Raw genomic sequence first — 25,078 nt, 5'->3', positions numbered from 1 at the left:
ATATTTTTTTTTCCGAATTTTCCTCGGTGTGTCTTATGGTAAGGTGTGTCTTATAGGGGGAAAAATACAGTATATAATATAAATAATTAAAGAACATTTTAGGGTTAGTTTTACTCTCTTTGGCAATGAATCTCTGTCTCCAGCTTGGCTGCTTTTATCTGTCTTGTATATACTTTATTCTATTTTTTTTTTATCTTTTTCAATGTTTTCAATTGAGCCACAGGGTGACATCTTCAAACGGATCCGTCCCCATTGACTTACATTGTAAGTCTGGACGGATCCGCACGCCTCCGCACGGCCAGGCGGACACCCGAACGCTGCAAGCAGCGTTCAGCTGTCCGCCTGTCCGTGCGGAGGCGAGCGGAGCGGAGGCTGAACGCCGCCAGACTGATGCAGTCTGAGCGGATCCGCTCCATTCAGACTGCATCAGGGCTGGACGGCTGCGTTCGGGTCCGCTCGTGAGCCCCTTCAAACGGAGCTCACGAGCGGACCGACGAACGCTAGTGTGAAAGTAGCCTTAGCTGTTCGAATTATGCTTTTTTGAAGTTTGCTGTTTTTGTGCCTTCCTGAAGAAACACCCTTTTGAATGACAATTGGAAGAGGTTATTATTTTATGGTCACTATCAGTGCCAGGACAAGGTATTTTGGTGCCCTAGGCATATGTAGCAAATGCCCCCCCCCCTTTCACCAACAAAAAAGTGTCCATCTACCTCATTATAATAATGTACACCTCAACTTCTGCAGTACATTGTAATACACACATCAGCTGCTCCAGAACCCCATAAGACACACACCAACTGCTGCAGAACCTCATGATACACACATAGGTTACTCTTGCCTGTGCTTCTCCTTTCTTAAAACTTGGATCCGAACTTGACTTCGGTTATGACTAGGGATGAGCGAACTCGAACTGTATAGTTCGGGTTCGTACCGAATTTTGGGGTGTCCGTGACACGGACCCGAACCCGGACATTTTCGTAAAAGTCCGGGTTCGGGTTCGGTGTTCGTCGCTTTCTTGGCGCTTTTGTGACGCTTTCTTGGCGCTTTTTGAAAGGCTGCAAAGCAGCCAATCAACAAGCGTCATACTACTTGCCCCAAGAGGCCGTCACAGCCATGCCTACTATTGGCATGGCTGTGATTGGCCAGAGCACCATGTGACCCAGCCTCTATTTAAGCTGGAGTCACATAGCGCCGCCCGTCACTCTGCTCTGATTAGCGTAGGGAGAGGTTGCGGATGCGACAGTAGGGCGAGATTAGGCAGATTAACTCCTCCAAAGGACTTCACTTGATTAATCGATCGATCTGCAGCTGTGCATCATTGAGCTGCTGAAATTCAAATGCTCACTCACTGTTTTTAGGCTGCCCAGACCGTTTGTCAGTCACTTTTTTCTGGGGTGATCGGCGGCTATTTTGTGTCTTGTGCGGTGCTGCGACCAAGTGCATCCAAGCTGCGACCAAGTGCATTTAACCCTCAATGGTGTGGTTGTTTTTTGGCTAAAGCCTACATCAGGGTGAAGCTGTCACATCAAGTGCATTTAACCAGCAATAGTCTGTTCATTTTTTGGCCATATACTAAATCAGGGGCAAGCTGCGCCTGTCACCAAGTGCATTTAACCCTCAATGGTGTGGTTGTTTTTTGGCTAAAGCCTACATCAGGGTGAAGCTGTCACACCAAGTGCATTTAACCAGCAATAGTCTGTTCATTTTTTGGCCATATACTAAATCAGGGGCAAGCTGCGCCTGTCACCAAGTGCATTTAACCCTCAATGGTGTGGTTGTTTTTTGGCTAAAGCCTACATCAGGGTGAAGCTGTCACACCAAGTGCATTTAACCAGCAATAGTCTGTTTATTTTTTGGCCATATACTACATCAGGGGCAAGCTGCGCCCGTCACCAAGTGCATTTAACCAGCAATAGTGTGGTTATTTTTTGGCCATATCCCAGTCTAATTCTGTCACTAAATCCATACCGGTCACCCAGCGCCTAAATACTAGGCCTCAAATTTATATCCCGCTAAATCTCTCGTTACCGCTGTCCTGTTGTGGCTGGGAAAGTTATTTAGTGTCCGTCAAAGCACATTTTTTGTTCTGGGTTGAAGTACAATTCCCAATTTAGCAATTTCATAATTTAGTGGTTCCTGCTATATCAGAGCTATTTGAAATCTATCCCTAAAAGGGTATATAATATTCAAGGTGCACATTGGGTCATTCAGAATAACTTCACACACCCGCTACTGTGCATTTCCAAGTCTAATTCTGTCACTAAACCCATACCTGTCACCCAGCGCCTAAATACTAGGCCTCAAATTTATATCCCGCTAAATCTCTCGTTACCGCTGTCCTGTTGTGGCTGGGAAAGTTATTTAGTGTCCGTCAAAGCACATTTTTTGTTCTGGGTTGAAATACAATTCCCAATTTAGCAATTTCATAATTTAGTGGTTTCTGCTATATCAGAGCTATTTGAAATCTATCCCTAAAAGGGTATATAATATTCAAGGTGCACATTGGGTCATTCAGAATAACTTCACACACACCCGCTACTGTGTATTTCCAAGTCTAATTCTGTCACTAAACCCATACCTGTCACCCAGCGCCTAAATACTAGGCCTCAAATTTATATCCCGCTAAATCTCTCGTTACCGCTGTCCTGTTGTGGCTGGGAAAGTTATTTAGTGTCCGTCAAAGCACATTTTTTGTTCTGGGTTGAAATACAATTCCCAATTTAGCAATTTCATAATTTAGTGGTTTCTGCTGTATCAGAGCTATTTGAAATCTATCCCTAAAAGGGTATATAATATTCAAGGTGCACATAGGGTCATTCAGAATAACTTCACACACACGCTACTGTGCATTTCCAAGTCTAATTCTGTTAGTAAATCCATACCGGTCACCCAGCGCCTAAATACTAGGCCTCAAATTTATATCCCGCTGAATTTGAATACAATACATTGGGCCAAATAATATTTTTGTTGTTGTGGTGAACCATAACAATGAGAAAAACATCTAGTAAGGGACGCGGACGTGGACATGGTCGTGGTGGTGTTAGTGGACCCTCTGGTGCTGGGAGAGGACGTGGCCGTTCTGCCACATCCACACGTCCTAGTGTACCAACTACCTCAGGTCCCAGTAGCCGCCAGAATTTACAGCGATATATGGTGGGGCCCAATGCCGTTCTAAGGATGGTAAGGCCTGAGCAGGTACAGGCATTAGTCAATTGGGTGGCCGACAGTGGATCCAGCACGTTCACATTATCTCCCACCCAGTCTTCTGCAGAAAGCGCACAGATGGCGCCTGAAAACCAACCCCATCAGTCTGTCACATCACCCCCATGCATACCAGGGAAACTGTCTCAGCCTCAAGTTATGCAGCAGTCTCTTATGCTGTTTGAAGACTCCGCTGGCAGGGTTTCCCAAGAGCATCCACCTAGCCCTTCCCCAGCGGTGAAAGATATAGAATGCACTGACGCACAACCACTTATGTTTCCTGATGATGAGGACATGGGAATACCACCTCAGCATGTCTCTGATGATGACGAAACACAGGTGCCAACTGCTGCGTCTTTCTGCAGTGTGCAGACTGAACAGGAGGTCAGGGATCAAGACTGGGTGGAAGACGATGCAGGGGATGATGAGGTCCTAGACCCCACATGGAATGAAGGTCGTGCCACTGACTTTCACAGTTCGGAGGAAGAGGCAGTGGTGAGACCGAGCCAACAGCGTAGCAAAAGAGGGAGCAGTGGGCAAAAGCAGAACACCCGCCGCCAAGAGACTCCGCCTGCTACTGCCCGCCGCCATCTGGGACCGAGCACCCCAAAGGCAGCTTCAAGGAGTTCCCTGGCATGGCACTTCTTCAAACAATGTGCTGACGACAAGACCCGAGTGGTTTGCACGCTGTGCCATCAGAGCCTTAAGCCAGGCATTAACGTTCTGAACCTGAGCACAACCTGCATGACCAGGCACCTGCATGCAAAGCATGAACTGCAGTGGAGTAAACACCTTAAAACCAAGGAAGTCACTCAGGCTCTCCCTGCTACCTCTTCTGCTGCTGCCGCCTCGGCCTCTTCTGCTGCTGCCGCCTCGGCCTCTTCCTCCGCCTCTGGAGGAACGTTGGCACCTGCCGCCCAGCAAACAGGGGATGTACCACCAACACCACCACCACCACCTCCGTCACCAAGCGTCTCAACCATGTCACACGGCAGCGTTCAGCTCTCCATCTCACAAACATTTGAGAGAAAGCGTAAATTCCCACCTAGCCATCCTCGATCCCTGGCCCTGAATGCCAGCATTTCTAAACTACTGGCCTATGAAATGCTGTCATTTAGGCTGGTGGACACAGACAGCTTCAAACAGCTCATGTCGCTTGCTGTCCCACAGTATGTTGTTCCCAGCCGCCACTACTTCTCCAAGAGAGCCGTGCCTTCCCTGCACAACCAAGTATCCGATAAAATCAAGAGTGCACTGCGCAACGCCATCTGTGGCAAGGTCCACCTAACCACAGATACGTGGACCAGTAAGCACGGCCAGGGACGCTATATCTCCCTAACTGCACACTGGGTAAATGTAGTGGCAGCTGGGCCCCAGGCGGAGAGCTGTTTGGCGCACGTCCTTCCGCCGCCAAGGATCGCAGGGCAACATTCTTTGCCTCCTGTTGCCACCTCCTCCTTCTCGGCTTCCTCCTCCTCTTCTTCCACCTGCTTATCCAGTCAGCCACACACCTTCACCACCAACTTCAGCACAGCCCGGGGTAAACGTCAGCAGGCCATTCTGAAACTCATATGTTTGGGGGACAGGCCCCACACCGCACAGGAGTTGTGGCGGGGTATAAAACAACAGACCGACGAGTGGTTGCTGCCGGTGAGCCTCAAGCCCGGCCTGGTGGTGTGCGATAATGGGCGAAATCTCGTTGCAGCTCTGGGACTAGCCAATTTGACGCACATCCCTTGCTTGGCGCATGTGCTGAATTTGGTGGTGCAGAAGTTCATTCACAACTACCCCGACATGTCAGAGCTGCTGCATAAAGTGCGGGCCGTCTGTTCGCGCTTCCGGCGTTCACATCCTGCTGCTGCTCGCCTGTCTGCGCTACAGCGTAACTTCGGCCTTCCCGCTCACCGCCTCATATGCGACGTGCCCACCAGGTGGAACTCCACCTTGCACATGCTGGACAGACTGTGCGAGTAGCAGCAGGCCATAGTGGAGTTTCAGCTGCAGCACGCACGGGTCAGTCGCACTACAGAACAGCACCACTTCACCACCAATGACTGGGCCTCCATGCGAGACCTGTGTGCCCTGTTGCGCTGTTTCGAGTACTCCACCAACATGGCCAGTGGCGATGACGCCGTTATCAGCGTTACAATACCACTTCTATGTCTCCTTGAGAAAACACTTAGGGCGATGATGCAAGAGGAGGTGGCCCAGGAGGAGGAGGAGGAGGAGGAAGAGGGGTCATTTTTAGCACTTTCAGGCCAGTCTCTTCGAAGTGACTCAGAGGGAGGTTTTTGGCAACAGCAGAGGCCAGGTACAAATGTGGCCAGCCAGGGCCCACTACTGGAGGACGAGGAGGACGAGGATGAGGAGGAGGTGGAGGAGGATGAGGATGAAGCATGGTCACAGCGGGGTGGCACCCAACGCAGCTCGGGTCCATCACTGGTGCGTGGCTGGGGGGAAAGGCAGGATGATGACGATACGCCTCCCACAGAGGACAGCTTGTCCTTACCCCTGGGCAGCCTGGCACACATGAGCGACTACATGCTGCAGTGCCTGCGCAACGACAGCAGAGTTGCCCACATTTTAACCTGTGCGGACTACTGGGTTGCCACCCTGCTGGATCCACGCTACAAAGACAATGTGCCCACCTTACTTCCTGCACTGTAGCGTGATAGGAAGATGCGCGAGTACAAGCGCACGTTGGTAGACGCGCTACTGAGAGCATTCCCAAATGTCACAGGGGAACAAGTGGAAGCCCAAGGCCAAGGCAGAGGAGGAGCAAGAGGTCGCCAAGGCAGCTGTGTCAATGCCAGCTCCTTTGAGGGCAGGGTTAGCATGGCAGAGATGTGGAAAACTTTTGTCAACACGCCACAGCTAACTGCACCACCACCTGATACGCAACGTGTTAGCAGGAGGCAACATTTCACTAACATGGTGGAACAGTACGTGTGCACACCCCTCCACGTACTGACTGATGGTTCGGCCCCATTCAACTTCTGGGTCTCTAAATTGTCCACGTGGCCAGAGCTAGCCTTTTATGCCTTGGAGGTGCTGGCCTGCCCGGCGGCCAGCGTTTTGTCTGAACGTGTATTCAGCACGGCAGGGGGCGTCATTACAGACAAACGCAGCCGCCTGTCTACAGCCAATGTGGACAAGCTGACGTTCATAAAAATGAACCAGGCATGGATCCCACAGGATCTGTCCGTCCCTTGTCCAGATTAGACATTAACTACCTCCCCTTAACCATATATTATTGGACTCCAGGGCACTTCCTCATTCAATCCTATTTTTATTTTCATTTTACCATTATATTGCGAGGCTACCCAAAGTTGAATGAACCTCTCCTGTGTCTGGGTGCCGGGGCCTAAATATATGCCAATGGACTGTTCCAATGTTGGGTGACGTGAAGCCTGATTCTCTGCTATGACATGCAGAATGATTCTCTGCTGACATGAAGCCAGATCGTCTGTTACGGGACCTCTCTCCTCTGCCTGTGTGCTGGGCCTAAATATATGCCAATGGACTGTTGCAGTGGTGGCTGACGTGAAGCCTCATTCTCTGCTATGACATGCAGACTAATTCTCTGCTGACATGAAGACAGATTCTCTGTTACGGGACCTCTCTCCTCTGCCTGTGTGTGTGCTGGGCCTAAATATATGCCAATGGACTGTTGCAGTGGTGGCTGACGTGAAGCCTCATTCTCTGCTATGACATGCAGACTGATTCTCTGCTGACATGAAGCCAGATTGTCTGTTACGGGACCTCTCTCCTCTGCCTGTGTGCTGGGCCTAAATATATGCCAATGGACTGTTGCACTGGTGGGTGACGTGAAGCCTCATTCTCTGCTATGACATGCAGACTAATTCTCTGCTGACATGAAGCCAGATTGTCTGTTACGGGACCTCTCTCCTCTGCCTGTGTGTGTGCTGGGCCTAAATATATGCCAATGGACTGTTGCAGTGGTGGCTGACGTGAAGCCTCATTCTCTGCTATGACATGCAGACTAATTCTCTGCTGACATGAAGCCAGATTGTCTGTTACGGGACCTCTCTCCTCTGCCTGTGTGTGTGCTGGGCCTAAATATATGCCAATGGACTGTTGCAGTGGTGGCTGACGTGAAGCCTCATTCTCTGCCATGACATGCAGACTGATTCTCTGCTGACATGAAGCCAGATTGTCTGTTACGGGACCTCTCTCCTCTGCCTGTGTGTGTGCTGGGCCTAAATATATGCCGATGGACTGTTGCAGTGGTGGCTGACGTGAAGCCTCATTCTCTGCTATGACATGCAGACTAATTCTCTGCTGACATGAAGCCAGATTCTCTGTTACGGGACCTCTCTCCTCTGCCTGTGTGTGTGCTGGGCCTAAATATATGCCAATGGACTGTTGCAGTGGTGGCTGACGTGAAGCCTCATTCTCTGCTATGACATGCAGACTGATTCTCTGCTGACATGAAGCCAGATTGTCTGTTACGGGACCTCTCTCCTCTGCCTGTGTGTGTGCTGGGCCTAAATATATGCCAATGGACTGTTGCAGTGGTGGCTGACGTGAAGCCTCATTCTCTGCTATGACATGCAGACTAATTCTCTGCTGACATGAAGACAGATTCTCTGTTACGGGACCTCTCTCCTCTGCCTGTGTGTGTGCTGGGCCTAAATATATGCCAATGGACTGTTGCAGTGGTGGCTGACGTGAAGCCTCATTCTCTGCTATGACATGCAGACTGATTCTCTGCTGACATGAAGCCAGATTCTCTGTTACGGGACCTCTCTCCTCTGCCTGTGTGTGTGCTGGGCCTAAATATATGCCAATGGACTGTTGCAGTGGTGGCTGACGTGAAGCCTCATTCTCTGCTATGACATGCAGACTGATTCTCTGCTGACATGAAGCCAGATTCTCTGTTACGGGACCTCTCTCCTCTGCCTGTGTGTGTGCTGGGCCTAAATATATGCCAATGGACTGTTGCAGTGGTGGGTGACGTGAAGCCTCATTCTCTGCTATGACATGCAGACTAATTCTCTGCTGACATGAAGACAGATTCTCTGTTACGGGACCTCTCTCCTCTCCTGTGTGTGTGCTGGGCCTAAATATATGCCAATGGACTGTTGCAGTGGTGGCTGACGTGAAGCCTCATTCTCTGCTATGACATGCAGACTGATTCTCTGCTGACATGAAGCCAGATTGTCTTTTACGGGACCTCTCTCCTCTGCCTGTGTGTGTGCTGGGCCTAAATATATGCCAATGGACTGTTGCAGTGGTGGCTGACGTGAAGCCTCATTCTCTGCTATGACATGCAGACTAATTCTCTGCTGACATGAAGACAGATTCTCTGTTACGGGACCTCTCTCCTCTGCCTGTGTGTGTGCTGGGCCTAAATATATGCCAATGGACTGTTGCAGTGGTGGCTGACGTGAAGCCTCATTCTCTGCTATGACATGCAGACTGATTCTCTGCTGACATGAAGCCAGATTCTCTGTTACGGGACCTCTCTCCTCTGCCTGTGTGTGTGCTGGGCCTAAATATATGCCAATGGACTGTTGCAGTGGTGGCTGACGTGAAGCCTCATTCTCTGCTATGACATGCAGACTGATTCTCTGCTGACATGAAGACAGATTCTCTGTTACGGGACCTCCCTCCTCTGCCTGGGTGCTGGGCCTAAATATATGCCAATGGACTGTTGCAGTGGTGGCTGACGTGAAGCCTCATTCTCTGCTATGACATGCAGACTAATTCTCTGCTGACATGAAGACAGATTCTCTGTTACGGGACCTCTCTCCTCTGCCTGTGTGTGTGCTGGGCCTAAATATATGCCAATGGACTGTTGCAGTGGTGGCTGACGTGAAGCCTCATTCTCTGCTATGACATGCAGACTGATTCTCTGCTGACATGAAGACAGATTCTCTGTTACGGGACCTCCCTCCTCTGCCTGGGTGCTGGGCCTAAATATATGCCAATGGACTGTTGCAGTGGTGGCTGACGTGAAGCCTCATTCTCTGCTATGACATGCAGACTGATTCTCTGCTGACATGAAGCCAGATTCTCTGTTACGGGACCTCCCTCCTCTGCCTGGGTGCTGGGCCTAAATATATGCCAATGGACTGTTGCAGTGGTGGCTGACGTGAAGCCAGATTCTCTGCTATGGGACCTCTCTCCAATTGATTTTGGTTAATTTTTATTTATTTAATTTTTATTTTAATTCATTTCCCTATCCACATTTGTTTGCAGGGGATTTACCTACATGTTGCTGCCTTTTGCAGCCCTCTAGCTCTTTCCTGGGCTGTTTTACAGCCTTTTTAGTGCCGAAAAGTTCGGGTCCCCATTGACTTCAATGGGGTTCGGGTTCGGGACGAAGTTCGGATCGGGTTCGGATCCCGAACCCGAACATTTCCGGGATGTTCGGCCGAACTTCTCGAACCCGAACATCCAGGTGTTCGCTCAACTCTAGTTATGACTTATATATTCCTGTAGTGTGGGCTTTAGACAGGACTTTAGATAAAGGCAAACCTTTCCCCTCTCTGTTATTTATGATCCTTTCTAATCAGACTGTAACCCTGAAAGGTATCCACCCAGTTATAGCTATCATCCAGCCATGTCTCAGTTATTCCCACTATGATATTGTCCTCTTCAGACATTACTGATTCCAGTTTACCAGTTTTATTAGTCAGGCTTCTGGCATTAGTATACATACAATTAAGAAGTTTTGTATATTTTTTTACCATACATCTTCCCTTATGAACTGCTCTAGTCCCTCCCTCTATTCCTCCCACAGTTCCATTACCTCGCCCATGGTCTCTGTCTGCCTCCCCTCCTATAATGTAATTACCCTACCCCTAGTTCCTAGTTTAAACACTCCTCCAACCTTCTAGCCATCTTCTCCCCCCCAAAACAGCTGCATCTTCCCCATTGAGGTGCAGCCCATCCCTATGATAGTCTGTAGCCGAGAGAGAAGTCGGCCCAGTTCTCCAGGAATCCAAACCCCTCCTTACTACACAAATTATTGAGCCATTTGTTAATCTCCCTAATCTACTGTTTGGTGTGCCTTCTGCTGCCACACATCACTATGTATTATTAATCCTTGCCTATGGCATGGAGTAATACATAGCCAGCAATAGAATTACATACAGAAATTTGGTAATACTGCTGTATGTAGTAGCTGAGATCAATAGATCTCGAGTTCAAATGCCCTAAGGGGAGAAAAAATATTGAAAAAGAAAAATTAAAAACATAAAACTCTAAACCCCCTTCACATTCTTTGCACAGGGGCCCTCTGTTTCCTCCCATGAACACACTGTTCGATGATCCCTATGTACCCCAAATGATAATCTCCCGCTACCAGCACCTGTCTGGCCTGCCCTGCTCTCCTGGTCCCCTGCTTACTGGAACTGACATTCTCCTGACTGGCAGAGGAAGTGTCTGGCTGCAGCAGTGCTATCCCTGAACTGACATCCTCTTCATCGGCCAACTTAAGTCACACACTCAAAACCCTTAAAGGGGTTATCCAATCCCTATATTGACCCCTAGAATGCCCAGGCCCCTCCTCTAGACTATAACTAGTGCTCACTAGTGTCACCCGTGATTCTGGGAAGGCTGGTCACCATCACTGCCTGCTATTTGGCTGCTCCCCCCATCACCCGATATTTTGATCTACCCAACAGGGAGATGCAGCAGCGGCCGTGCAGGGATCTGGAGGGACATGAGTGTCGGGGAGCAGGTAAATATGCTCTAGAGGAGGGGTCTGGGCATTCTTGGGGTCATTATAGGGATTGAATCACCCATTTAGGGGTTATTAGAGTGCCCGATTTTCTGGCAGATGACTGATCATCTGGCAGTCTAATACTGCCTCCAAATGCCCGATGAATGAGCAAATAGTGATCTTTAAGCATGCTTAAAATATTACAACACCACTGCCCTTCATCACTCCCACCCAAGCCATGGAGGACATCGCTCCATGTAATAGCAGCGGTGTCCTCCACTAGCTATCTGACGATTGCCGTGAGGGATGCATCCCTCCCAACAATCATCTGCAGCATCGGGGTGTCTAATACACTCTTTAGAAACTTGCATTTCTAGTTTGCTTATATAGGTGCTCCTTCCAGACAAGTTCAAACCAGACTGCTGATTTTTTCCCCCTCTGGATTCTGGATTGCATCTAAGAACAGCAGTAGTATCCCATGTCTAAACGGTAAGAATCAGGTTTATCTTGAGCATAAGGGCGGTAACTCAAATCTTTGATTGTAAGGCTACTTTCACACTTGCGTTCGGAGCGGATCCGTCTGGTGTCTGCACAGACGGATCCGCACCTATAATGCAAACGCTTAGATCCGTTTAGAACGGATCCGTTTGCATTACCATAAACATTGCCATGTTTAGTTTTTTTTTGTTCATAATAGTGCAAACGGATCCGTTTTGACTTTACATTGAAAGTCAATGGGGGACGGATCCGTTTGAAAATTGAGCCATACTGTGTCAACTTCAAACGGATCCGTCCCCATTGACTTACATTGTAAGTCTGGACGGATCCGTTTGCCTCCGCACGGCCAGGCGGACACCCAAACGCTGCAAGCAGTGTTCAGGTGTCCGCCTGCTGAGCGGAGCGGAGGACAAACGGTGCCAGACTGATGCATTCTGAGCGGATCCGCATCCACTCAGAATGCATTAGGGCTGGACGGATCCGTTCGGGGCCGCTTGTGAGAGCCTTCAAACGGAGCTCACAAGAGGAGCCCCGAACGCAAGTGTGAAAGTAGCCTAAGTGGTGACTTCTTTGTCAAGAGGTTTTCAGTCTGTGAAGCTGTGAGGGTACATGTAGTAAAATTTAAGATATGACAATAGAGGACATCAGAAAAATGGTGTCTCCAGGCTTCTGACACCCAAAACCTGGCAAGTATGTTCCTGTTCCTGGTCTTATCTGCACAAGAAAAGTGAAGGGTAAGACAGTGCTGGAAATCTGAGATTATACCGCTACTGGAATTATTACTATTATTATCACTGTCGTCATTAGTATAACTTTACATTTTGTTATTTTAATTTTTTCATTGCAAGCATGCTCATTCGCAATTTTACTGTATGTTTTTATACCACTATATTTATATTTACCACCTAAATACAATATAACCATATTTCATATCTCAAGACGTCCATGTGCTAGACAAAATTCTGACCAAAAATCCTAAGCAACAAAAAATATTTGCCATGCTTCCTACTCATACATTTTACTTATCATAGATGATGGATTCAGGCTTTCCCATTTCCAAGCAATAGTTTATATTCTCTGCTCACATTGTACCACATTTATTATAATATATTATACAGCAGTCTCTAGATTTATCTTTCCTGTAGCCAAGTAATGTTGTTAAAAGCTTATTTGAAATGTCAAACTTCTAAATATTGAAATAGATGTTGTCAAGAAAGATTTTTTTCATTGCAAGGAAATGGTGCCCAACACTCACCCCCATTCATATTCAAACCAAAGGTACCGCATATCCAGCCCCAACCTACTACTAGAAGTAACTCCCTTATTCTGATGAATATGGCCAGTTCATATGATGAATATGTTTAAAATATGTATGTGACAATTCTGAAAATATATATCTGTAATGAGACATTTCAAGGGCTAAATATTGTAATTTAATGCTTTCACTCCCGGCCTTCCCAGAGTCAGGACTTGTTTTTATTCTTCTGTTCACATAGCCTTATTAGGGCTTATTTTTGCTGGACAAGTTGTACTTTCTAATGGTACATGTATGGTTGCATACAATGTAGTGGGTAGCAGGTAAAAAATTCCAAATGGGGTGGAATTGGGGGGAAAAAATGCAATTGTGCCACAGTTGTATGTTTGTTTGTTTGTTTTTATAGCTTTCACTATGCAGTAAAATTGACCTGTTACCTTCATTCTCCAAGTCAGTGCAATTACAATACCACACTTAGTATAGTTTATCTTGCGTTTTAATAATAAAATAAAAAAACTTGAAAGAAATTAATTTTTTTTTCATCAGCATATTCTGACCCCTATAACTTTTTTTGTGTAAGGGCACATTTTTTGTGGGGCGATCTGTACTTTTCAGTGATTCCATTTTGAAGTGTGTGTGAGTTTTTGACTTCACTTTTTATAAAATATTTTGGGGGAGTTGAAGTGAAAAAAAATGGTGAATTGTCCATTTCTATTTGTTTATTAATTTTTTGTCATGCCATTCGCCGTACGAGATATATATATTATAGTTTATTAGTAAGGGTGTTTTTGCACATGGCGATACCAATAATGTGTATTATTTTATTGGTTAAGTATTTTGATTTTGGGGAAAGGGGGTGATTTGAACTTTTATATATATTTTTTTTTTAAATGACTTGGGTGACTATAACTGGCAATCGTTAGATTGCCCATTGTGTTCTGTGATGGCTATATAGCCATCATTGAACACTTCATTTTCAATAAAACAGTAAAGTGCGGCCACCTGGTGTATATTTTACTAATAGATACCGAAGCCTGCTTGAAGCTTCAGGCTTTTACTATAGCATAACAGGTTTCTCAATCTCAGATGGGGAGTGATGTTACGGCAGCGCGCGACTCCCGCTGCTGGACCACTCAGATGCCATGGTCACATTTGATCACAGGATCTTATGGGTTAATGTATGCAATCAGCCTTATGGCTGATTTCATACATCTGCCGCGGGTCACTGCTGTTTGAAACAGCAGAAAGCCAGCGGCTATGGAGCGCGCTGCACGTGTAAGCCATGTTTAAAGATGTGACTTCTGCCTTGCATATACATTGGTGGTCGCGAAGGGGTTAAAGTGAAATATATGTGTTTATAGAACAATCCAATATTGATATTCATATTGTAAATAAAACCTATGGGATAGTATTGTCAGTGGCGCATATATGCTTTCATTTTCATTCTGATGGACTGATAGATTCAATTTTGTAAACTGCAATAAAATGGTTGTCTTATGAAGACAAATTGCATCCATAAGCCCTGTTAGGTGTACCCCACCCCTCTATGAGCCAGATAAGAGAGACTATCAAACAGTGCCTCTAGCAGATGCAGGAAGGTTAGGCAAGAAAACTTCCTTGAGCAAAATATGCTATCTATTGGGGTGTACAAAGCTGTACTGGGGAATAAACATACAGTACTTATCAGGCTTAGGAAGGTTGTCACCATGCCGTCCCCTAATGGGGTTTCCCATAATTTTTATATTGATGGTCTTTCCTCAAGACAGGCCATCAATATCTGATCCACAGGGTTCTGCCACCCAGCATCCCGCCAATCAGCTGTTCCAGCGCTGCCCTGGTGCTGGAACTACACATCGCCATCCTCTCTGTAACAGATGGTGCTAGTTACTGCAGTTCTGTTCCCATTGAAGTGAATGGAAGCAGTGCTGCAGTTACCACCTCCACTCATTACAAAGTGGGTGGAGATGTGTAGTTCCAGTGCTAGAGCCACTCAGGAATAGCTGATCATTGGGGGTGCAGGCTGTCAGACCCCTGCATATCAGATATTCATAGTCTATCCTGTGAATAGGTCGTCAGTATCAACATACTAGAAAACATCTTTAAGATATTGGCTAAAGACATAGGAAAGTGAGATGGAAGAGCCACCTGCCCAACCACTGGTCAGTCATTACCCTATAACATAAGTCATTAGGTGCCAATAAGATGAAATATGCAGTGGAATATCCTTTATTATACCCTGCAATATTAGTAAGTTCTAGAAAATTCATATCAGTTCATTTAAGCAATAAGGGAAGAGGTTTTCAATGCCTCTTACCTGGATTGTTCGATTGCAAGTGACTCTTACAGTACAAAGAACACAAGCAAACTGCTGTAAGGAAAATGGAAAAGAAAATATTAGGTAACTACTGTATTCCTCCTACATAATGGACACTGCTATTTTTAAATGTGTTGTCTTTGAGATAAATGATTTGTGAGTTGAATGACTGCAAACAGGGAAATATGTAAGAAAGCTGTAGCCAGCCAGTTCAAAGATATGCATGCAAGCGAAGAAGAAAGGAGCTGAGGGAATTATAAATGAGGCTGGCAGCAGCTTACCGAGTGTGTTGGCAGAGTTTGGAAAAAACAATGACCGGATTTTCTAAATGTTTGAAATAGGATGCTGCAAACAAAAAAGGAATGGTGAAGTGCCAGGCAAGCAATTAACATGATTTGAAAAAAAAATTCTCGCAAAGAAAAAAAAAAAGAAAAAAAAATTCTCCATTGCACGAACAACCAGTTTTTCTTATTATTTTTGCTAGTTGCCTATTGTCCCTCAGCAATTGCCATCTTTGCTAACTGCCTTTGAAAAGTCATCACAACCATTTTTTCTAATGTTGCAGAGTAAAGGAATAAAAATGTGACTATTACCAGTAACACCAGTGGCCATGACTGATTGGGATGCCTTATTAATGGGACCCAACCTTACATGAAAGTGTTACCTGCTCTTTATTAGGCCTCATACACATGCGCATTTAGGGAAAACACAACAGTTAGCAAAACAAAACCAAATTTGAGAGAGGGTCACTTTAACCCCCTTAATACCAAACCAGTTATATAGTTAGAATTAGTGTTGAGCGAATCGAAGTTCATGAAGTGGGCTTCGATCTGAAATTCAGGAAAAATTCTATTTGACACAAAGTGGAATTTCCTAGTGCTTGGTAGTAATGAATCGACTTTCCCTGAAATGGCAGTAAAAAAAATTAATCATACTTACCTCATCCATTTGAGAGTGTAGAGGCCGTTGCGGCCATCGTGCTTGAAGCTCTCGCGCAAAATCTCATGCAGTGACGTATGACGTCACCACGCCGGCCGACTGCTATTTTTTCATTAATATAGCTATATGAGGGTTTGGTATAAATTGGGTTTTAATCGGTTAATGCATATTAGGAATAAATGACCAACCACCATACATTTACTGCAGATCCTTACATTTTCACTGCTGCTTATTTAAATCACAACTCTGTACAAGCTGCTCATGCAGTTCGGCAGCTGAATGTTAGATGCCTAGCTTTTAGAAGCTACTAAGCACCCAAGATAAAAGGCAGAAACAGTTTTTACCAATCATTGAGATACATAGTGGCTGTGGTGGTCATGCGACTGATGCAATCGTGCAGAGAGGCTTTTCTTGGCTGTAACAAGACCCAGCATTACAACTCCCTTACTGTGTCATAGCTCTGGCACCAACACAATTACCCTAAACCGGACATTAGAAATCAATCACACTGCCATACAGTGATTATAAAGTATCCAGATACCAAGCACTCTGCAGAGTATCATCATGCTGCAGACTAGACTCTGATGCAGTCACAAGCTGAAAACATAACTATTAAATATGGTGACACATACATAATTCCTTCTCTGGTTGGAGTTATCCACATTCCTTTTGCTCTCCTACTAGCCCATACTGCCATGACTTCTCTTGACAACTGCATAGTTCTGCAACACATCTGCAACTTCTATGGCAACACAAATTCTCTTTAGCCCTGTCATTTTGCTGCTATAACCAGTGCCCGCATGTGCCCCAGGTGCCCCATCACTTTTCATTAGAGTGTAACACAATGCCCCTAAATACTATACTATCAAAATAATAGTGTCTGGAGATGTGGATACAGATTAAATCAGTTGCATAACTAGAAAATGATGGACCCCATAGCAAACTGTTAGACTCCTAAATAATTCTCACCCCAGACCATACAACAAAATTAATTCAGATCTAGGCTATACACTAAAATTCATTATAATCCAGGCAGAAATCAATATTAATCAGACCCTAGAGCCCTAAATGATTTTAGACTCCAGACCATAATTCGCTAACTACAGTGTGTAACTATGTAACTCACCATGGCTCATTTTCGGGTTCTTTGCTGTAAGCACCTCTGCACACTGGTTCCTGATGCTAGTTTGAGCCAGGACATTGTGTGTGCCACCGCACACTATAGCCTGAATCTGGACAGTGTCAGAACCCTGTGCCCCAGGTGTCACCTGGAGCAGAAGAAGACTGGAGACCAAGGAGGTCAATTATTGCAGTTATTGCTATCCCCAGTCAAAGTCTTGATTAAGAGCCCAGCAGGAGATTCACTGACTCCCTGATGGGTAAGTCCAAGCCAGGGCAGTAGCCACCCTCAGTGGGTCAATAACTATTACATGAACAATTCATAGCATAATATGATACACTAAAGAACAATAGCAACGCACTTGATTAGAGGAATGTTAAATAGCCAATCAATTCAGCAGAATACATCCGAACTAGGGGCAGGGTCTCAGAGTTGCACCACCTGGCATTATTTTACAGTATATGTAGTATAGAGAGAGCGGTAGATATACTGTATATGCAACTAAGATCTAGAATCACAAACATTTCTAATAGAGTACTTCTTAACTTTCAGGCATAGACCTTTTCATTGACACGTCATACTGAAAAGGTTTGTATTAAAGGTCTAGAATTAGCAACGCACAGTCTTTGAAGTGAGCTTCATTTCACTCTAATTTCTGAGCCTAATTTATTATTTATAACAGCATGATCGGGGCACAGCAGGGAACGTATAGATGATTCTGATGAAAAACTTGAACATTTCTTTCTCCCTGGTAAAGACTGGATGAGAGGCAAAATTATCTCTAAACTGTAATTATCATTTACCCATTGTTTCAGATAACAGATACATTCAGAGTGAAATGTTTTGTTTAGAAATTATACACTGCAGAATATGATACCAACGTGAGGTTAAGAGCCTTTTTTTTCACCAAGAATGGTGACGTACATTGAAATAAGCAGGCCAGATAGCAAGATTTAAATCGGGCCCCCCATTATGGTGACTGGTGTTACCACACAGGAGAGAGGAGTCTTGTGTTTGTTTCATCCTTTCCATGACCCCTCTGTAAATTTCTCACCCTTCTATTTGCTAAAAATGTAGAGGGGAGTCCTGCTCATGTTTCTGTACTTGCCGTACACAAGGTTTAGGGCCCCATCATGGGCTGGGCTCCATCTCTAAGGGCGCTTTAACTGTCTCAATGGCATGTTTAAAAGTGTGATTCAGTTCAGATATCAGCCTTTAATGTATGTTATCTTTTTTATCATTTCAGTGTTCATACATACCAAGGTGTGGAAAAAACTTTGAAGACTCTTTGTCACTTGTCAATATCATAATGGAAAATTTCCGAAAGCGTCAACGTTTTTCGTGTTTCTATGACCCAGAAGGAAATCAAAAGAATGTCATTTTGATCAAACTCTACAGTTCTAATGTATTATTTCATTCATTATTTTGGCCGACATGTATGATGATAGGTGGAATCGCTATTGTCGCCATGGTGAAGCTCACTCAATACCTCTCACTTCTATGCGAGAGAATCCAAAGGATCAACAGATAAAACCAAGTTCAAGAATTTATTTTTCAACAAAATACTGTTGTTTTTTTTTTTTTTTCATTCTTCACCAAAGAACCTTAAGTTTGTAATGTGCCAGTCTGTTTATAAGTTCCTTAATATATTCTTCTAAGTAGAGCAATAATGCAAAATCTGTTCTATATGCAAACAATGTCATGGAGGAAAGTGAAATTGGAGTCATTTAGGTTTTCTATTTTATTTCCAGTCAAAGCAAGGCATATTTAAGGGGACATTATCAAGAGATAAAGATCATCTTCATATACATCAATAAATCCAGTTTTGTTGTTGCTCTTCTGTTTCAGAAGGTCTAATAGGGCATTGGTGTTTGAAAAACAGACACTTTTATATTAGAGAATTTCAAATTAGTACCATATTTGTCACCTACATTTAAAAAAAAAAAAAAACATATTTATAAAAGAAAACTAAAATCAATTTGAATTAATAGCGGTACGTGCAAATATTGCTAAACATAACTATGAAATTAAGGTTGGAATTTAAAGGGATCAAGGGGCATAATGAAAAGGCAACACAACAGGTGATTTAAATAAGTCTGAGAAAAGGAGTTGAACGGCACTCCTCTAGAGTGAGAGCGGTGCTCAGTGGTAAGCTAGATTCCAATATATTCAAGAAACCACAGCGCTCTGTAATTGTGTTGCATAAACTTCTTATTTTATTTTATCTAATCCATACGGAAAATTATATCTAGCCACTTGCCGGCCTTAGTAGTAGTAGCATTTTGTTTGGAGGATGGCGTTGTTTAAAAAAAGTCTATTCTTGGTGAACTTTATTGTTGCTCTCAGTTATATGAACAGGATTAGACAACATGAGCACACACGAAATAATATCTACTTTAAAAAATTCAGCTTTTTAGCCATACCCTAGGGCAATAAGTATCACTGTCTGAAGAGTAGATCTCTGAGACATCCACTTTATATACTGCAGTTTCATTTTAATTCAGCTAATGTATTCTATTTATTTTATTTTTGTAGTTTTACTTAGCAAGGACTTTTGCTTTGTCTGTTATATAAAAACATATTGGACCTCACTTTTCAAAGCTATCTAGCAGAAATACTGACATAGTTGGCCATTGTTATACCAGGGTTCTTTGGGTCTACCAGAGGAGGAAATAATTATGAAGACTTGTTGTCCATCTATTCTTAAAAAGTGCATGTGCAGTTTTAATCGCATGGAATATTTCTTATTATTACTGGGCACAGATGGCATATTAGTAAGGTTTAATAGGTTATTTGTGAATGAACTCATCTCATAAGAATAAGACTCTAATGGCAAGTGATGGCCTCTAAAGGCAGCTCAAAATGGGGTTGTCAACTGCTGGACCTATGGGGTCCATTACTGTGTCAGAGCCTAGACCTGCCAGAAGATCCTCTGGTAGTCTGGAGAACCAGTTCTACACGGTCTCTAGCAATCAATGACTGTGCAGTTTTCATTGCTTTGATAAATGAGGCCCATTAGTATAATTAGGGCACAATATTACATATAGTATATTCAAATACACAATCTTCAGCTTTATCTGTAGTTTAATTGATAATTTCCCCTTAAGTTAATGTCTTAAAGGCTGATTCTGTTACTGTATAACACATTTTTGTATAAATCTACTGTTGCAGGAAAACAATTTCATTTAATTTTCTTATTCTCTTATTTTCAGTAATGTTCAGGGCTTCCAATGACTCTGCTGGAAGAATCATAGGGACATATTTCAAAATCACCTAGTAGCATTTTGCCTTTTACATAATATCTTTAGATGCACAGTCCATGTTAATTAGGATTGAGCTACAGTGCTAACAGCAAATCGCAAAGTACTTTTGCCTGTATGGCAGCAATATAGCAGCTAACATTCTAGCCACCTTGTAAAGCATGCCTTTCCAATCTTTATTCCTTTAGATACCCTCAATATTGAGGTCACTAACCTGAGGCAAGTACTGTATGTAGACCAGGGTTGGCATCAGCAACAAGCAAACCTAACTAGATATTAGAGACAATTGGGCACATAGCAATTTGGATAAAAATGCACTTGAAGAGTCTAGGGTTGAGAAGATAGGGCTCACTATTGTGTGACCCACATACATCTGTAGCCAGCCTTGATGTATATATAATGTTACTTGTTAGTACTCTTTCCTAAAATGTTATAAAAGGCTATAAAAACATGAAAGGAGCAAATTTTAAGATGAGTCTGACATTTAACTAGCCATATCGTACTTTAATAAGCAACCAACTAAAAGACTTGTGGGAGTACCCAAATGTATGGTAACTGTCACAACAGAACCTTCCAACCAACAGCTGGAGAATGCAGCATAATATTGGAGTTGGCTGTTTCATTGTTAACCACTGGTTAAATGGAATATTGAACCTCTGTAAGGAGAATAAGAAGGTAGGAAGCTATACCAGGTCATACACTCTGGAGAAAGTATGCAAATTTGTTTTCCACAGAAGAAGGAGATTACATCTAAAGTATTTATATGGATGCATTGACAAAGTACCATTTAAAATACCATTTTAGATTATGTTTCCTTCCACTTAGATTAAAATAAATACCAATATATTATAAGTGTATACAAATTATTAAAAAGGGACCATTAGGGTTGCCACATAGCCATTATTACCAGCAAGAGGCAGGTTCCCATATTTAATTTTTACAAGCACGTAGAAGTCCCAGACATTTTCAGTAGCTGAGGAGGTATGAGATACCTCCTTGCTGCTAACTACTAATGGCTATATCTCAGGCTGTATAGAACCTTTAAAGCTAAGAATCCAAGCTTTAAAACAACACACAGTGTCTCAATCCCAGCCTGAATTCTAAGAGTTATATCTCAGGCTGTATAACAGCTAGCACCACAATCGTGGTTTTGTTTCAAAGGATGGATTCAAGCTTTAAAAAAGGCTGTCTTGTACCTCTAGGTGCTATACAGCCTGATAACTTCTAGATCTAACCAGTCTCCCCTCAGCTGGCTAGCATGGAGGAGGGAGGCCAGAGGAAAATATGCTGACAGGCTGCAAGGAGAGAAGGAGAGTTATAGATTCTCCTCTCCCTGTGTATCTGTACATGACCCCAGGGGAGAAGTTACTTCACATTAGTGTTGAGCGCAAATGTTCGAATAGCGAATTTTAATCTTGAATATCAGCACTTTTTTAGAATATAGTGCTACATATTCGTGATGACGAATATTCGTCATTTTTTTCCATCTGAACACATGATTCATCCCTGCTTCTTGCTTGTGGGCCAATGACGTCATTGGCCCACAAGCAAGAAGCAAGGAGGAATCACGTGTTCACTTCAGATGGAAACAAAAAGGACAAATATTCTAAAAAGCGAATATATAGCACTATATTGAATATGGTGCTCTATATTAATTTTTTAGCATATTCTTCATTTTTTTCCATCAGAAGTCATGATTCCTCCCTGCTTCTTGCTTGTGGGCCAATGACGTCATTGGCCCACAAGCAAGAAGCATGGAGGAATCATGTGTTCAGAAGGAAAAAATGACTAATATTCTAAAAAGAAATATATAGCAGTATATTCTACAGTGCCATATATTCGTTTTTGACCCACGCCTGTATTGAGCAATCAATATTTGCATATTACGCGATCATTTTTCACATAAAAAAAGAATGTTATATATAACGAATATACAAATTCACGAATATATTCTACAAAATATTTGCGAAATATAAAGAATTCGAATATGACCCCTGCCGCTCATCACTACTTCACATATGCATCAGAGGCTCTAGAGGCCTTGCTGCAAATTGTGTCAAAAATATGGGACAGAATAATGTAGCACACACTACTTTTTTGACATACTGTATAAAATACCAGTTTTTTTTATGGAAACAAGGTCCCATTATAGTCAATGAGATCCATCAGATGGTGTACTATTATATGACAGAAACGCAGCTTCCATTATTTTCATTGTTCTGTTCCTATAATGGAGCAGAACAACAGAAATACAAATGTCAATGTGAACCTAGCCTAACATGGACTTGTGTGCACATAAAATTAAGCTAAACTAATGGTTTCTGTTGTTCTGTTTGATTAAAGAACAGAAAAACTGAGAAAAAAAAAACATTTCAGCTATTATTTCCGTTTACTTAAATGGGGTAAGTTTAGCATCAGTTTGATTTGATTTCTTTATCTTTCCATTATTTTTGGTGAGAAAAAATACTGTCTACATAAAATAATGGAAACATGATGGAAAGGCACTATTCAATATACTGTATTTTTAACAATGAAGTCAATGGGGGATAGATAGAAACGAAGGTATTCCCTTTGTATCTGTTATTTAATCCAGTTAATGGTTCTGTTTTTTTCTGTTCCATCGACAGAAAACGGAAAGGTTAATGTAAATGTCAACTCAGCCTAATCAATCCCCCACATTAGCATGCTCTCTGATTTTCACATATGGAAGGCTTTTTTTCCGGAAAAGGGTGAGAAGATGAACACTTGCCATCTAATCACCCCTCTGGGCATAATTAGGCCATTTTACTGACACCATGACCCAAATGAATAACAAGGTCCAGATCACAGCGTCAAATTGTTTGCACCAAACACAAAAAATCCATAAAGTTTGCATTTTGCACTGTCCATACTGGATTTTTAGAGTAAAACATGTGGACGGCTTCTCTAGTGATACAGTAATAGCGATAACGACTATCACAAGAGAGGAATATCTAATATAGATAATATATTTCTGACAGTTGGAAAATGTTTCCCTCAGTCAGAAAATATATTTTCTATCACTCATTGTCACCATTAGTGTTGATCACGAATATTCAAATTTAGAATTTTTATCGCGAATATAGGTACTTTGAAAATTCACAAATATTTTTAATATAGTGATATATATTCGTAATTTCAAATATTAAATTTTTTTTCTCATTTTTTTCTTAGATTTTTTTTAAAAAATCAGTACACATGATCCCTCCCTGCTTCTAGCTTGTGGGCCAATAAGAAGGCTGCAATATACTTGACTTTAGGAGTAGTGTTGTTTGCGAATTTTGCTCTATATTCTTTTTTTTTTCGAATATTCGCTATATTGCTATATATTCTTGTTTTACAATATTACAAATATTAGAAAAAACTATATTAGTGAATATTCGAAAAAAAAATCGAATATAGAGCAATTTAGCAAATATAGTGCTATAATCTTTTTTTTTATAGTTGCAATTTTTTTTCCAATCTGATCTTCCGATTGAGAAAAAAATTACAACTATTAGACAAAGAAGATTATAGCACTATATTAGCTAAATTGCTCTATATTCTTTTTTTTTTTTAATATTCTCTATATTGCTATATATTTTTGTTTTAGAATATTACGAATATTCGAAAAAATAAAGTTATAGCAATATAGCGAATATTCAAAAAAACGAATATAGGGCAATTTAGCTAATATAGTGCTATAATCTTTTTTTTTTAATAGTTGTAATTATTTTCCAATCTGAGCTTCAGATGAGAAAAAAATTACAACTATTAGACAAAGATTATAGCACTATATTAGCTAAATTGCTCTATATTCGTTTTTTCGAATATTCGCTATATTGCTATATATTCTTGTTTTGGAATATTCCGAATATTCAAAAAAATGATTTATTATAGCAATAAGCCAATATTCGGGAAAAAAACGAATATAGAGCAATTTAGCTGATATAGTGCTATAATATTCTTTGTCTAAAATTCGCATATTACACAATCATTACCTTGCCGATTTTTCAAGTAAAACAAATCGTAAAATATAACGAATATTCGAATTTGCAAATATTCTACGAAATATTAGCGAAATATCGCGAATTCGAATATGACCTCTGTCGCTCATCACTAATCACCATAAACAATCGTTATCAAAACCAACCAGTATGAGAAACCATGGTAAACTGGGCTACTGCACAGGGCAGCGATGAAATAGATGTAGGATATTTTTCCTGGGTTTTTTTATTTTATTTTTCCATAAGAGCTCATTCAGTAAAGCCTGTTCATACATGAGGCCTCTACATAATTTTTGGTTGCATTTAAAATAAAAAATCACAACATAAAAATAGTTTTAGTAAAGAAAATGCTAAAAATTCAAAATATAACCAAACCATAGGTGTCAAATAGCAACCTGTGTTAAGCTTCTCCCCAAAATCCAAACCCTCTTATTACCCATATAAATGGCCTGGTATTTTTGGTTGAGATGGGTGGCAACCCTAAGGAACAGGCAGTTCAATAAAAAAATAGCTGTATGCTCTCTCATAAAGTTAACTTACAATACTAAAACCATGTTTCCTGTAATTTTACATTCAGACTAATTTAAATGGATTTCTGTAGACCCTCAGCACAACTTTTGTACAAGGCCTCATACAGAGCTGTGGGTAAGAAACATACAACTGTACTGTATGTACATATTTTCCCAAAGTTTTTTTTAAATGGATTTATGTGAAATTCTGGTGCATAGAAATGAGAAGTAGTTACCCATGTTAACTAATCAGATTACATCTCATTTTAGAGGCCTTTTGGAAAA

At 42.4% G+C, this 25,078-nt stretch overlaps 1 protein-coding gene across 1 annotated transcript in view; it reads left to right on the top strand.

Annotated features, from left to right (window-relative positions):
* KCNMB2 (potassium calcium-activated channel subfamily M regulatory beta subunit 2) overlaps positions 1-18,551 on the top strand; it is a 501,876-nt gene extending 483,325 nt beyond the window's left edge. Inside the window, exon 5 of the mRNA XM_044292337.1 lies at positions 18,267-18,551. Coding sequence (XP_044148272.1) covers positions 18,267-18,551 — 285 coding nt within the window. The remainder of the gene's footprint in view (positions 1-18,266) is intronic.
* Positions 18,552-25,078: the final 6,527 nt, after the last annotated feature.

This window comes from Bufo gargarizans, chromosome 4, assembly GCF_014858855.1.
Source record: "Bufo gargarizans isolate SCDJY-AF-19 chromosome 4, ASM1485885v1, whole genome shotgun sequence".
Lineage (NCBI taxonomy): Eukaryota > Metazoa > Chordata > Amphibia > Anura > Bufonidae > Bufo > Bufo gargarizans.
The sequence above is the reverse complement of the archived record's forward strand: the minus strand, read 5'-3'. Positions and strand labels throughout refer to the sequence as shown.